Genomic DNA, 16,057 nt, shown 5'->3' with positions numbered 1-16,057 from the left:
ATCGACTACGGTTCATAGGGCTACGGCTCCCAGGTAAAAAAATGAATTTAAGTATAAAATGAATTTCTTGGTTTTAAAGTGTGTGAACTATAGTTGTTATTAGTGGTCATTCCTGCGTGAATGACTACGTATATATATATATTTACGTGGAATATATATATGGATGGTGTGGCGTTGGGATATGTATATGTTTGATGATTTATATTGTTGAAAGAGTTATTTGGAGTTGTGATGTGACAATTGTGAGTCAGAAGGTTTCAGTGGTAAACCTGGGTTTATTCTGAGGACCGAAGGGTCTGAAGTTTGGTCGTAAGGTTGAACCTCGGCAGAGGTGACAGGTTACGATTCAGTTGAGCTCGAGTCTGTCGTAGTTCAGAGAAGGTTTTTGGGGTTTTTCGTTTGTGTTTACGTGAGATTGGGATTTCTATGAATTTTATTGTTTTCTTTATATGTAATCTCCAGAACTAAGTTATATGCTGGGATTACTACCTTTTGAATTGTTTGTTTTTATGTAATCTCCTGAACTAGGCCTGGGCATTTTAGCCCGAAAGCCCGAAAACCCGGACCGAATCGATCCGGACCGTCAGGTCCGGGTCGGGCTTTGAGGAAAAAAATATAGAAAAAATTAAAACCCGGACCATTTGCATTTAAACGGGCCGGTCCCGGGCCCTGATATTCATAAGCCCCAAAGCCCGAAGAAAGGCCCGATGAAATAGCCCTATATTACCCTATATTGACTAAGACCCTTGACTTCAGTCAGCCTTCAAAAATTCGCAGCCTTCTTCAATTCTTCTGCAACCCCGACCCTTTCCCAAACTCAACCCCGACCTGCAGCCTTCGTTTCAGAAACCCAGCATCCTAGCAGCTCGAACCCAGCAATCGATTCCTAGATTTTCCCTTAGCCCTCAAGCACAAAGTCCTAGCATTCGCGATTTAGAATACCGATTTCCCGATTTCCAGAAACCCAGTAATCGGTAGCATCTGCAGCCTTCGAGTTCTTCGATTCCTGGCCTTCTTCAATTACTAACTCGATTCCTTAGCCCTCAATCGATTCATAGCTTTCCCGATTTCCAGAAACCCAGCAATCCCTAGCCCTCAATCCATTCATAGCTTACCCGCTTTCGAATTCGAACAAGTACCTAGCTTTCCCAATTTCCCGATTTCCAGAAACCCAGCAATCCCTAGCCTTCAATACCTTCTGGCCTTATTCGATTACTAACTCAGTCGACAACTTCTCTGGTTGTTGGCAACCTCTGCTATTAAAGGTTGATGTTAAAGGTTTAGATGAGATTGGGGTGGAGGTCATAACTCGTTGAGCAAGGTATCCATTTAGTTAGTGGTGTATGTAAGTTTTCCCATAGTTAATTTCTTTGTATTCTGCTACATGGAAAATTTGGGTTGGCAAATATTGGTTCTGTTATTCCATAAATGGTAATTGTATTTTGCAAATTTTAAATAGAATTGCCATGGTTTCCGTGTGCGCATTGATATGAAGCATTAAGAAATCTGAACGGAAGAATAACCTCTCTTCTGGAGCAATTGATGCCTGTCCTTTCAAGATTATGCTCTCAAAGATATGTTTGGGATGGTGATATGGCAAAATTGTGTTTGATTAACTTGGTTGTCTGGAAGTTAAGTGACGATGGACACACATATATAGCAAATTTACATTGTCTATTCTTCCTCAAGCTTCCTCTTTCATTCCACCAGCATATGCTGTTTTGTGTTTTTGACATCAGTAGTTGACTTCATCTGTTTGTATCTCAGTTATACCCTATTCTGTTTCTATGTTCTGACAGGATCGTATCATTGCTCGTCTCCAACAACCATATTCACTTGATTGTATTCCAGTGGAAGCAGAGTATCAGGTAAATTGCTCATATCTCTTATGTTTGATTAAAATTTCTATCTTCATTTGAAGTTTCGAACTGCGAATTTATATGTCTTTACCTGTATTGTACATCCTTCACTACGATTATACAGGATCAATCTTATTTATTTGGTCCAGTCTAAACAGCCTTTGTTCAAAATCCTTCTTTATAGGGTATTTTCATCAAATTCACTGTTCTAATAAATCAATTATATGTCATAACTCTAGTCATGAAATATATGAACAATATTTATTTAGCTTTTGAGAAATATCAATCTTTGAAAACAGTTAAAGGTTAATTTCCTGACAATGAAGATGATTTTGTTGGAAATCTCATTATGTTGAAGAAGACTTTTCTTAATGCTTCTTTTGGAACCATGAAAAGGTTAAGTCATGAGTTTACCATAATATTGCTTTCAGTATCTTGGTTGATTCCAATTCTGTGTTTCTGGGTACAAGGATTCGATTTTGATAATGCCCGAAGCAGCTGCAGTTATTGGGGACGAGTTGGTTGTATTTAAAGTTTTAAACGTTGAAATTTCATTTGTTTGTACTTTGTAACTTTGAAGAAGCTATGAAAGTTGGATGCTATTGCTTAGTTTGTGATTTGTATGATTTTATATTCTTCTTTAAACCCAGAAAATCAGAAACATGATGAAACTGTGGAGAAAATCTGAAAATGAAGGTAAGCAAAATTAGACTTTTGGGCCCGAAAACCCGGCAGGACCGGCCCGGGCCTATTTGGTCCGGTCCTTCATGGTCCCTATAATTGAAAAACACAATTTGAGCCCGGCCCGAAAAAAACGGGCTTGGTCCCGGGCAAGGTTCTAAAAAACGCTAGGCGATAGTCGGGCGGTGGTTCGAGGACTAGCGCCTAGGGGCCTAGGCGGGGACTAGGCGGTTTTTATTTTTTAATAATTTTATGATATATAATTAATAAATAAAAATATTAAAAGTCTTACATTAGTTGCAAATAGTCAAAATAGGGAAAAAAACGTTCATGAAATTAACAATGGTACTAATCATTAGCCAAAAAAATAAAAAAGTGACAGATGTCACTTATTTGTTGGGCCTCTATGCAAGTCTATATTATTATAGACTTGAGAACATACAATAGAATACCCAACTTCAATTTGGATCTCACAGTACCATTCTTCGATCATCTGCAATTCTGCATAACCCAGAAAACCCCCAATTTCTATCAAGAACCCCATGTCCTTATCTTTCAATTTTTGCAACTTCTAAAACCCAATCATCAACATCTGCGAAATATAATAATCTGCTCATCAAATATTTTCCATTTCTCTTTGACTGGATCCTCTCATCAACTTAATCCCCAAATTCAATTCCCTAAATCTGTCATGGCCACAATCAAAGATCAAAAGCCACACGAAAATCAGGTTCTGAAAACGATGTGTGATGATGGAAAAACACCAGAAAACCAGGTTCTACATTCTCAGATACTATGTTTCGATGCTTCTCTGCTAGTACGACCACTTCATATCAGAATCTCCTAGCGCCCAGCCAACGCCCAATCCTCCCAGCACCTAATCGCACAGCGCCCAGCGCCCAGGCAGACCCGCCTAGGCTCCGCCTAGCCCGACTAGGCGGCCGAGTTTCGGCCCAGCGCCTAGCTCAATCGATTAACCTAAAATCCGAACGGCATGGAGGCGCCCAGCGCCTAGGCGCCGCCTAGGCCGATTTTTAGAACCCTGGTCCCAGGCCTAGCAAATTGACATGCGGTCCCGGCCCGTGCCCAGGCCTATCCTGAACTAAGTTATATGCAGGGATTACTGTCTTTTGAATTGTTTGTTTTTATGTAATCTCCTGAACTAAGTTATATGCAGGGATTACCGCTTTTTAAATTGTTTGTTTGAATGTAAATTTCTGAACTAAGTTTCTATGCAGGGATTACTGATTTTGCTTAATTCTTATTGTGGGTACAGTTGTGGGTTGTGATCTGTAGTGATTGGGAAATAAGTTGTGAGGTCATCGTTTTGACAAATGTTTTATGTTGAAGGGAAGTGAGTGTGATTTGTCGTTGTGATGATATGATATGATATGAACTTGATGTTTGGTTGTGTTTTGTGGAATTAAATATTGTTGCTTTAATTATCTCACGAACTGAGAAATTATAAGCATAAGTAACGTGAGTCACTTTAATTGAGTTTACTCATACGGGCTGAAAAGCTTACCGGGTTTGTTTTGTTCATTCCCGGTGCACTATTCTACGGTGTAGGGTTTATTGTGCAGGTTAGAATATCGGGTGATCGTTATCGAAGCTGAGGTGGACTTTCCGTCACGTGGGTGTAGAAGGGCGCTTATACTTGTAGTCTTCCGCTGTGTAGTGAGTTGGTGAGAGTGGTTTCACGTTGAATTGATATTCAGTTTAATTTGTAAACTATTGTAATGTAATATGTAACTCTAAAGAACGAGTCGGTATTGACATTGTGAGTTCAGTTTGTTTGTTGCTTAGTTTATTTGAAAAATTTTCTAAGAGTCTTCTTGTGATTGTTTATTCTAGCGTTTCGGATTTGAATTCCTTTATTCAAAATTCAGGGCGTGACACTATATCGAACAAGAAGATCAAGAAGGTGATTTAGTGTGAAGGGTTAAAGACTTCAAATCTGGCTGGGATCAATAGATCGCCAAATTCTGTTTAAGTCTTTATTTTTCCAACAGATGTAATAGGCAATTGCCATATATTTTGTCCTGAATTCCATTGGCTTAGTTTTTCTTCAATTAGGCTCATCCAAAGTGAGTATGATGTCTAGGAAGGTTTTGAGATAAGTGCGCTTTGCTCCACCATCGTCTCTCTACTCACCTGGTCATATTTATTTTAGAGTTACCGAACTAAATCAAACGACTACCATTATTTTGCATTTGCTAGTATCTAGATTAGATTATCTTAATGGTTAAGAAACAATGATGTACTCCGTTGGCTTATGAATCAAATTTCGAGTTCTTTTCATTATGACTCCATTTTAATTCTGAGCATATTACTTTGTGACTAAGATGGCTGGGTCATCAGAATTAGTTCAAGGATATAAAATGGCCCAAATTCGGCTTGCCAAATGGCACCTTGATTACCGTCACAGAAACTCTCTACGATCATTGTAAGACCTCGAAAATTTGTTATTAATTCCTAAATGTTTCCTGAGATTAATAAAGTGTTCGTTTGTACGATTTCGTGATTCGAGGGTGGAGTGGACTTATTTTTGGACGAATAATTATTCGAAATGCACGTTTTAGGGGGGTTACGAAGTTTGACTTTTCATACGTTAGGATTCTGCAGAAACTTCCTTCATAAAAATTGTAGAGCGCATCGATACGAGTTCGTGGACATGTGGAACGTGAAAATCGGAGTTCGTATAAAGAAGTTATGGCTATTGGAAAAAGTTTCCATTTTGGTTAAATAGGAAAAAAATCCGAAAATATCAGAATTTCTGTTTTTGGAAACTTTTTCTCTCTCTTCGGTCCCGAGCCCAGTTTCGCCTCTTCCCTTCGCTGGCCGATTTCTCGCTCGTCCGGCCACCTTTTGCTTTGATTCCAAAGGGAATCCTGCTCTCCTCAGTCCCCTCTACACGTCTGTGGTGGTGATTCGTCATGGGAAGCACAGTAGACGGCGTTACAAGGCCGGGAAGTTTGGCGGCGGCGATGCTTCGAACCCAGATAGGAACTTCCGATTCCGACCACCATAGCCGGTGTTTCTTAAGGGCTTTTGAAGCCCATAAGACGTTGATGCTTCTCCCAAAGCGGCTTGGGACGATTTCACTTGTGGAGGACGAATCGAAGCTTTGAAATTCTAGGGTTCATCGAATTTCAGATATTGCGAGGTAAATTCCGGCCAAATTCTAACAGTGGCCGGTGGCGGTGCCGCCACTGTGGTGGTATTTTCCGGCGGTTTCCGGCCACCTCAGGGACAGTTTCTGTTCCTGATTTCGATCTACTCGTCCATACGAGCATTTCGATATATAGTTTGTAATTTTTGGAGATCGTATGAGCATGTTAGGGTTTTAGGGTTTTCGATTCGTTTCGGTTTTCGATCCGTGAGGATTCGGCCGTTCGATCGACTTGTAGTTTTGATTGATTGATCGTAGAAGTGTTCCGAAGACGTTGGATGGTCTTGGATGAGGATCCGACTGTTGGATCGTTGTATAATTGTGTTTTGTGAATTGTGTGCTTTGTATTGTATTGAGTGTGACCTTGATGTGATTAGGTGATTGACGGCATTGTGTGAGCGGAGTATGGATGATTTTGTGCGTGTCTTGGTTTTGTGTGAAGACGCAGCAGGATTTGGAGGTGAGTAAATCTCACGTGGTTCAATTACGAATGAATTTATTTATTACTCGGAATTACTTGTTTAATTGTTAAATCATTTTCGAAACAAATTATTTGTTTTAAAATATATGAACTTGATCGACAACGGTTCATGGGTAGGTTAAAACACTGTTTTGATATAAAATGATTTTCGAGAAATATATTTTATAAAAGAATTAAATACTTGTTACTCCTCAAACTTTTCCCTGAAAAACAGTTCAGTGCCTCGCCTTTTAAATTAAACTGGATAGTCCTTATTCTCTCTAATTCTCACACAACAGGTCCAAAATGATCCAAACTGACTATTATACCCCTCACTTCCTCATTTTATTTTATTTTTTATTTTTTCTCTATTTTTTTAGTTTTTCTCCCCTTTTTTTTATACTCTCTCTCTCTCCCCCCTCCGTCCTACGAGCTTGACTGTACCCATTTATTCTCTCCTAAAACTCTCTCAGCTTTCTCTCTTGCCGGAGCCATTCTCGGCCTTGGATCGGAGCTCAATAGTAGGATGGGGAGGTTGGGGTGAGGATTCAAAAGTAGGATGGCTGATGTTTGCTGGGTCGAGTGATGGTGGCAGCGTGGCGAGGCGGTGGCCGGAAGTCGAAGAAAACATGAGCAGAGGCGTCGAAGTTTTGAGGCGAGCTTGTGGAGGCTGGGATCTATGCCATTCATCGATCCTGCCTGGGCTTGAGTCACCTTCGACCCATCTTTCATTTGGTGGTGGCGGTGTTTTGAGTGGCGGCCGGACGCCGCACTTTCTAGCGTAAACCCTTTTTTTTTTTTTCACGATCTTCAATCCTGGGTTTGCTAGTGGAGTTGGGGAGGTTAGGGTGGAGCTGACTTCAAGAGCAGCTTGTTGAGATTAATCGACCTCAATCGGAACCTTGGACCTATCAAAATCTGAGCCAGGCGACGTAATTTGGCAGGGGCTTGGCGGTGAGGAAGGCGTAGTGGTGGGGATGGGTGTCGCCGAGGAGTGCGGCGTCGTTTTGAGTGGAGTGGCCCATCAGAGAATGGGGCAGGGCTGTCGCTGCGGAAAGAAAAGAGATGGGTCGCCGTCTGTGGATGAACTCGAAGTCAGATATGAACTGAGAGAGAGAGAGAGAGAGAGAGAGAGCTAGAAAAAAAAAAAAAAAAAAGAGAAGAAAAAAATATAAAAAAAGGAAAAAAAAAGAGAGAAAAATAATATAAAAAAGAAGTGAGGGTATTATAGTCATTTTGGACCTGTTTTGGACCATTTGTGTGAGAATTAGAGAGAATAATGACTATCCAGTTTAATTTAAAAGGCGAGGGACTGAACTATTTTTCAGGGAAAAGTTTGAGGAGTAAGAAGTATTTAATCCTTTATAAAACTATAGTTGGTATTAGTGGTCATTCCTGCGTGAATGACTACGTATATATATATTTACGTGGAATATATATATTGGATGGTGTGACATTGGTGAAGTAATGATTGAGAGTTGATTGAATTGTTATTTCGAGCATTTCTCCTACGAGTTTACAATTATCATGTTGTGTTGATTATTGTGTAAAAGTGTGTATTGCTTGAGGAAAGTATTTGAGTAATGTGGGATTTGTTTTAAATGTTTTGTTCTGAGGGCCGAAGGGTCCAAAGTTCGACGGTTTAGTGATAACCGAAGTAAGATTGTTCTGAGGACGGGGGTGTCCAAAGTTCGACGGTTTAATGATAACCGAAGTAGGATTGTTCTGAGGACGGGGGTGTCCAAAGTTCGACGGTTTAATAGTAATCGAAGTGCAAGATATCGTAAGGCGGAACCTCAGCCTAGGTGACAGGTTACGATTTTTATTATCGTAAGACTGAACCCCGACGGGAGTGACAGGTTACGATTCAGTTAGAGCTCTAGTCTGTTGCATGCGTACCGTCATGGTGGTAACTAGGTTACTGCATCATGAGTACGTAGTCTGTCGTATGCGTGCGGTCATAGTGGTAACTAGGTTACTGCATCATGAGTACGTAGTCTGTCGTATGCGTGCGGTCATGGTGGTAACTGGGTTATACTGCATCATGAGTACGTAGTCTGTTGTATGTGTACGGTCATGGTGGTAACTATGTTACTGCATCATGAGTACGTAGTTTCGAAGAATGTTTCTGGTGTTCTTTCTTTAATTTATACATGAGATTTGGAGTATTATGAATTATATTGTTTGATTTAATTGTTTGTTTTCGTAATCTCCTGAACTAAATTATATGCAGGGATTACTGTTTTCTGAATTGATTGGTTTTATTGTAATCTCCTGAACTAAGTTATATGCAAGGATTATTGCCTTTTGTATAGTTTCTTTTAATGTAATCTTCTGAACTAAACTATTTGCAGGGATTACTATGAATTCTTTTTGTTTTCATGTGGTCTCCTGAACTAAGTTTCTATGCAGGGATTACTAATTTTGCTTAATTCTTATTATGGGTACAGTTGTGGGTTGTGATCTGTAGTGATTGGGAAATGAGTTGGGATGACATGATTTTGGCAAACGCGTTATGTTGAGGGAAATGAGTATGATTTCCTGGTTGTGCCGTTGAGGCAAAGGAATGGTGATCTGATAGATTGTGGCGACATAAAATGTTTAAAATAATGGGAGTTATTTGTATAATTGGAGATTGTGGGAAATAAGATAAAATGAATTGAGAGACAGAGCATGTGGGTTTTTAGTTGGGTTGAAATTATTGAGCATGTTATTGTTTAATTTGAACTTGACGTTGTTGTTGTGATAATTGCATATTGTTTTTGTTAGGCTAAGATGGTGAAAACATGTATTTTGTGGAATTAAATATTGTTGTTTTAATTCTTCTCACGAGTTGAGAAATTATAAGCATGCGTGACGTGAGTCACTTTATCTGAGTTTACTCATGCGGGCTTAAAAGCTTACCGGGTTTGTTTTGTTCAATCCCGGTGCACTATTCTATGGTGTAGGGGTTTTTGTGCAGGTTAGAATATCGATTAGTTGTCGTCGAAGCTGAGGTGTACGTTCGGTAGCGTGGACGTCGAAGGGTACTCTTAGTTTTAAGTCTTCCGTTGTGTAGTGAGTTGTGGTGGGTGTGTTTACTTATTGAATTGTCATTCAGTTTAATTTGTAAACTATCTGTAATGTAATATGTGACTCTAAAGAACGAGTCGGTATTGACATTGTGAGCTCAGTTTGTTTAGTTGCTTAATTTAAATGAAAAATTTTCTATGTGTTTTTCTTGTGCTTGTTAAGTTATCGCGTTTCGGATTTGAATTTATTTATTCAAAATTCGGGGCGTGACAATCCTAGGGCGAATCGAACCCTATTGAGCCATTCAAGCCAACGGATTCCATGCGTAAACGCATGTAGAGAACGGAAATAAACTCCTTTGCAATACCTCAAATGAATGCGAATAAAGGCTCATCTTAAAGAAACTTATGTGTCTCTTTAGTGGACTTTATGTCACCACTATTCGAGCTATTAAATTCAATAAAGTTATGAGAGAAGATCTCTTGGATTTAGACACATATTGGCTTTGCCATGACATGGTAGGTCATCCTAGTCATGATATGACGATCCGTCTACTAAAGACTTCACACGGACATCCATTCTTTCGAGTGAAACGAAGCATGAATCAAAGATTGATTCCTGGACTAAGTGTGACCACCACCGCTGCCTCTAGCGCCGCCGCCATCCCCCGCTAGCCTAGGGCTGGCGTAGTCCATATCCATGACGCCATGGATAGCGTCCATCATGGTGATGGCTCCACAGGTGATGCTGCAATCACCAACTTTGCTTCAAATAGCGTTTCAGACGCTTAGGCCCAACCAAAATCCTCATTGGTTACTTCTAAGGCCTCTCGCTCATTCTAAAAAGCATATTCCTCATGGAAATTAGGACTGAGACCGTCTTATACAAAGGATACGACAATACTCCTTCTGTTCTTACAGAGAATCCAAGGCTATTCTATGAACTGATTCAACTAACTTGCGAACGTTTATATATTTCATGATGTTGGTTGACACGCAAACACACTGGTCACGTGTTGTGTCATTGTCCACTTGTAATGCTGCTTATACTACACTCCTAGCACATATCATATGGTGAAGGGCTCACTCCCCTTATCATCTCATTCAGTCAATTGGACTTGATAGTGCTAGAGAGTTTACATCGAAGGCTTTCGATGATTATTACACTGGGACTGATGTTGGACATCATATTCCCATGTACACACCTAACTGGTCTCGCCAAAATGGCTACGATGGTAGCCCAGACACTGGTAATGAGCACCAATCTCCTTATATCCGCTTGGGGTTATGAAATAACGCATGCAGTTATGCTAATTCGTCTACTACTCACAGCCACTCAATCTATCTTTGCGTTACAGCTAGTGACTGGATACAAGTATCTCATAATTACGCACATTTGATTGAGGCATTTATTTGCCTATTGCGCTGCCACATCGCACTACGATGGGTTCTCACAGACGAATGAGCAAATACGTTGGATATGAGACTCCAACCATTGTCCGCTCCTTAATACCCTTGCTAGGCGATGATCTCTTTACCTCATGTCTTACAGATTGTCACTTTGATGAGACAGACTTCCCGTCGTTAGAGGGCAGATAAGAACACGGATGTTCAACAGGAATGACAGGAATTATCGTGGTCTGTCCCCACTATGTCTCATCTCGATCCTCGCTAAAGTGACTAGATTACACACATCTACTGCGAACATGCCTGCAAGGATGGACGTCCCTAAGAGAGAACGTAACGCCACCCTACATCGAGGTAGGCATGACACCAACGCCAGAGAGTGTGGCATTTTGGCGTCACAGGTCATGGCCCCAGCTAGGATGTGTGGGAGGCCCGTGGGTTCGAAGGATACTTTAGCACAATCCAATCCTTTGATCATCGATACTCAAAATCCGCCTCATGAGAATGTTCTAGTTTAAGGTTATCGTTGGAGGACGCCTCAACATCAGAACCTATTCCTGAGAACATAGAGCTCTCTGAAAATTACACTAGTGTACATGAGACGTGGGATAAAAACTCCATCATGATTGATGATGTATTCGCCATTTCATAGCTCATGAGTTTGTTAAGTCCGATGATATCGAACTGCGCTCCGTTGATGAATGAATGCCAACATAGAGAAAATTAGCCTAAATAGAAAGATGCGATCCAGGTTGAGTTAATTGGATTCTCTAACGAAGAGGAAGGTTTTTCGAGCCAGTGATGCCAACACCTCCTAACATAAAACTTGTTGATTAATGGGTCTTTGTTAGAAAGCGTGATGAGAAAAAGATATGGTAATCTAGCCTTATGGCGCAAGGCTTCTCACAAAACGCTCTGGAATCGACTACGATGAGACAAATTCTCTTGTAATGGATGTCTTTGCACTCCATTACCTTGTCAGTTTGGTAGTTTCTGAATAACTGAACATATAACTTACGAATGTGGTCACTACGTATCTCGATGGGGATCTAGATACGGAATATACATGAAGGTTCATGATGAACTTCATTTACCCAAGTCAAGTGACTCTATAGACCACGGAGCGCATTTGTAATGAGGTTGAAACGCTCAATAAAGTGACTACTTGATTTGGAAGAGATATGAATAGAAACTCCCTTTCTTTTTTTGAGGGAGGAATATGGGAGATTAACAGTGCATGCACGCACTTTCAAAAAATGTGTTGTTCAATGTACAGTAAAAATCTTAATACACATAGCAATTAATAATTTGTACCTTAATTTCCAATTTTACCCTCCTTTTAAGGAAAAAAAAAAAAACGGCATTCAGGCATTCAGCACATCCAACCTCGGCATGCTTTCTCCGACCTCTTTCGCCAATGCACATTTAGCCTTGTACTTATTATAAAGGTAAATTTCGAAAACATAGTAATATTATTTCTTGTTTCTCATATACATATATCGTCAAGAGTGATAGAAAAATGGAAGACTAAGTGATCGTGGTCACCATAAATAGGGGGGCTCTGTGCACACTTGAGAGTTTGCAAGGAGTGCTGCACATGATTGGCCACACGAGCCCGCGTTTATGTCTTGGTGTGTTTACATGATGATTATGTCCATCTGCTAATTGTGATTCTAGATATAGATTGCAGAGACATATATTTCATTCTTATGCATAAATTTTCAAGTATTCATCCATGCGGGTGTATTTCACTTCTGGATAAAGCTTTGAAGCTTCTTCTCCTTCCTCCTCTATTTCGAAGTTTGTCAAAGAGCCTTCATAGAAAATGTGATAGAAATGCCCCACCCCGACCTGGCCTGCATAGTCCATACCTGAAAAACACACACACACACAGATATATATATATATATATATATTACTCAAAGGATTAGAGGAAGTACAATGTATACATGTCTAGGTGCAAGTAGTATATATGCATCTTCACAAGCATGCCTATTTCACCGAGTCTCTCTCTGAAATAGTGTCCAAATTGTTATGCCTTTCGTGCGGGTTCAGAACTTACCCAACAATGAATAATGCATGTCCAAAATAAAATCCAAACTAAAATTATTGCTTGATACAGGAGAAATTCTAGTGTAGTGGTGGGTATCTCATACCCACATTTACAAAAGTGAGAACAAATTTTGTTGTCAAAGTTGTAATTTGAGTCCTACTTTGTGTAATTTTAGTTCTAATAATGGTAATTACACCTCTTACGACATTTTACAAGTTTTTGAACAAATTCATTGTCAATGTTGTAATCTTAGTTCTAATAATGGTAATTACACCTCTTACAACATTTTTACAAGCTTTTGAACAAATTAGTTGTCAATGTTGTAATTTTTGTTTAACTATATGTAAATAGTGTAAATGAATATGGTAACTTTTGTTCTCAATGTTGTAATTTTGGTTCAAATACTTGTAAATTTTTGTTCAAATAATTGTAAATGAGGGTATCTCATACCCACCAGTACACTAGCTTGTCTCTTGATACAGTAATGGAAAACAAATTGCATAAGTCTGAGAGTTTCAAATTATTCATAACACGATCCTTTGATCCTCTTTAATATATATATATATATATATATATATATATATATATATTCACTCAAACAACTTTCTAGCTACCTTGCAACACTTTAGTACTCTTACCTTTCATAGAGGCAAGGAGGTCTTCTTTAGAAAGGGAAATTTTCTCTAGTTTCTTTCCAACAAGATTTTCCCAAATGTCCACCAATTGTCTTTGAGTGAGTAGGTTTTCGGGCGGAAGAAGATACAATGTTTTGTTGCAAGTTCGCGGATCATCTATTGTCTTGATTGTATAGCTTCCGATGTCATCTTCGTCCATGAAAGATACTGTGTACATGGACATCAACAAAAACTTCAGACGAATATTTGGTAGTGTACCCTTGTATAAAATTGAATTTTCATTAAAATATCTTGGTTGTTAAATTGGACTTTAATTTTGTTAAAAACACTATCTTAAAAAATCTAAAGGATGGATGGTTTACGGAGTCTTAAAAGTAATTTAAAAGAAAATGAAAATATATTTATTTCCTTTTGTGAACAACCTTTAAAGAACCTAAATAATTAAAAAACCAAATGAGTTAAATAAATATAATTACCAAAGGGATGGGTAACACTTGAGTATAAGGACAACAATTTTTTTTTTCTTTATATAAGGACAACAATTTTTTTTTTTCTTTATATAAGATTTTTTCTGTTTACTTGTTTTTTGATAAGTATAATATGCATAACATGAAACGTTACCTTTAGTGTTGCCATCTCCATAAATAAGGACTTTGTCCTTCGGAGGAACAAGTGTTCCCATCTGAGAGAGATTGCCCGCAAAATAACCGGCGAAGCCAGCACCACACACATAGGTGAAGGGGATGTTGGCGTCTTCTATTGCCTTTCTCACCACCATTTTCTCATCAAATGTTACTCTTCCTGGTTCAAGTGCATGTCCCATACGCGCCGGGTCCAAACCAAACTCTGATGGCAAGAAGCGCTACACATAGAGAGGGACAAAAAAAGTAAATACGGCTCATGATAGACTAAATGTTAGGGTTTAGACCTGCTTGCAAAAATTCGAGAACCTATTCCTTAGAACTTTGACCTAAAGCTATTCTACGCCCTGAGTTAGTTCATAGCCTTGTTGAAGGAAGAAAATCCTGGATTGCCATACATATGTAATTGTTATGTACATTAATGAGAGAAAATAAATCGGAGTCAAATACCTTAACATTTCCAGCTTGTTTAATGGCTTCAACAAGCTTGAGCTGCAACAAAAGGTTGTGACTCCGGAAATGCACCCCCGACATGGTGCAAATGACAACGTCAACTTGTTTCACGGCATCGACAAGGCTTTGGATATCAGAAAACGAACCCTCCACGAGATGAGCCCCTTGCTTCTTAAACGACAAGAGCATTTGTAGTTTCTCAATATCGAGGCCAATCTCCGTTGCCGGCCTTTGAAGGACATAAGTCGGGTAGCCTTGTGCTAGGCTGGCACTAACAATCCTTCTCCCAATATATCCAGTACCACCTACCACAAGAACCTTAAGGTTGCTCTTTGCATTTGCCATGTCTTTGCCTAGCTCTCTGGTTATGTCTTCCGTTATTACAAAGACACGATACCTATATATAGAGAGAGACAGTGTAGTTGGCAATCGATGTCCATTATTTTTCCTTTTCAGACACAATTTGTCGCAAGCAAGCTAAGTTTGGGTTTTGCATTTTGCAGTAAAAGTCACTCTTATTAAATGGTTGGTGCCCTAGACGCAGCAGAAAGGAAGAGTTTGAAATGGGTTGGTGCTGCATGGCTACTAGCAAGACACGGATAGCAAACTCTTAACAAATTCAAATATTGATTTTTCTAGCTATTTATACCCCGAAAGTGACTTACATGTTAGGTGAGTTTTTAGTTGCATGTATATAGACTTTACTTGGATTAATTTGTTATAAATTCTTGACTTGAACAAACCAGCTTGCATTTTATAGGGCAAGATAGACAGGATGGGTCAGTGTTTTTTTTTGACATCTATGATGGAGAATAATATAGTCACTGTTTTCATTAGCTGTACTGCTAACCTTTTCTCCCTGATCAAAATTATTTGTTGGTACAAAAAGAAAAGAAAAAAAATCTCAATTACTCACAACAGGGAAAACCTGACCTATCCCGCTATCAATTATAAGATGAGCAAAAGAAGACATTGGAGATAAATAAAAGGGTTAAATACTATTTAGTTCCTGAACTTTTAGTGAAAAAATATTTCAATCCATCGTCTTTTAATTTGACATGTTTACTCCTTCATCTCTCAATTTCTCACCCAATAGGTCCAATCCATTAACTTTCAAAATTATCTGTTAAGTGGCTGACATGGCTAATCTTTTGATGTTAACTCAGTTTGGTGGACCCATTTTGAATGAAAATACCTATTATAGCCCTGACTTGGTCTCTATTTTTTTTTCAATTATTTTTTTTTTTGCCTTTTTCCAAGAGCACCAAAATGGAAGCCCTGAAGAAATCCTCCTCCATCAACTCCGATCACTCCGCCTACACCGCCGACTCCCCCTTCCGCTACCTCTCCCCCATGTGATCCGACACCGGCGACCCCTTCGAAACCCCGCCCTACACCTCCCAGGAGCTATCCCCTGACAACACCAAGGCCATCATGGCCATCAACAAGTTCAGAATTAAGATTATTTCGGCCTCCATCTCTGGGTCGTCGGAGCTCTCTGATAGTACTCTCTTCCTCCTCTCCCTCTTCTTCCATCGCTTGTCACCATGCTACTGTACTGGAATCTCTCACACAAACCCTTCTTTCTCCTCTATTCAATCACCACAGTCCCCTTCTCCACCTTTACCTCCGCCGTCGATTTCCTCCACTTCTACACCTCCGTCATCGATTTCCTCCATACCGAG

General features: G+C 39.5%; 1 protein-coding gene and 1 long non-coding RNA gene across 3 annotated transcripts; one reads left to right on the top strand and one right to left on the bottom strand.

Moving 5' to 3' along the window:
* Positions 1–760: 760 nt before the first annotated feature.
* On the top strand, positions 761–2,468 carry LOC133707113 (uncharacterized). 2 transcript variants are annotated; one of them, XR_009844926.1, is made up of 3 exons: positions 761–1,321; positions 1,800–1,868; positions 2,330–2,468. It is a non-coding gene; the product is annotated as an uncharacterized LOC133707113 (long non-coding RNA). The 2 variants fall into 2 exon arrangements; XR_009844927.1 differs by having other exon boundaries at positions 1,800–2,468.
* A 9,529-nt stretch (positions 2,469–11,997) lies between these two features.
* On the bottom strand, positions 11,998–14,741 carry LOC133746113 (isoflavone reductase homolog). The gene is made up of 4 exons (XM_062174276.1): positions 14,370–14,741; positions 13,900–14,140; positions 13,282–13,485; positions 11,998–12,461 (listed from the first exon to the last, which is right to left on the bottom strand). The coding sequence occupies exons 1-4, from the start codon at positions 14,715–14,717 to the stop codon at positions 12,298–12,300; spliced, it is 957 nt and encodes a 318-aa protein (XP_062030260.1). The 5' UTR covers positions 14,718–14,741; the 3' UTR covers positions 11,998–12,297.
* Positions 14,742–16,057: the final 1,316 nt, after the last annotated feature.

This window comes from Rosa rugosa, chromosome 4, assembly GCF_958449725.1.
Source record: "Rosa rugosa chromosome 4, drRosRugo1.1, whole genome shotgun sequence".
Taxonomy (NCBI): Eukaryota; Viridiplantae; Streptophyta; class Magnoliopsida; order Rosales; family Rosaceae; genus Rosa; species Rosa rugosa.
Note: the sequence above shows the minus strand (reverse complement) of the source record. Positions and strands in the feature narration are given on the sequence as shown.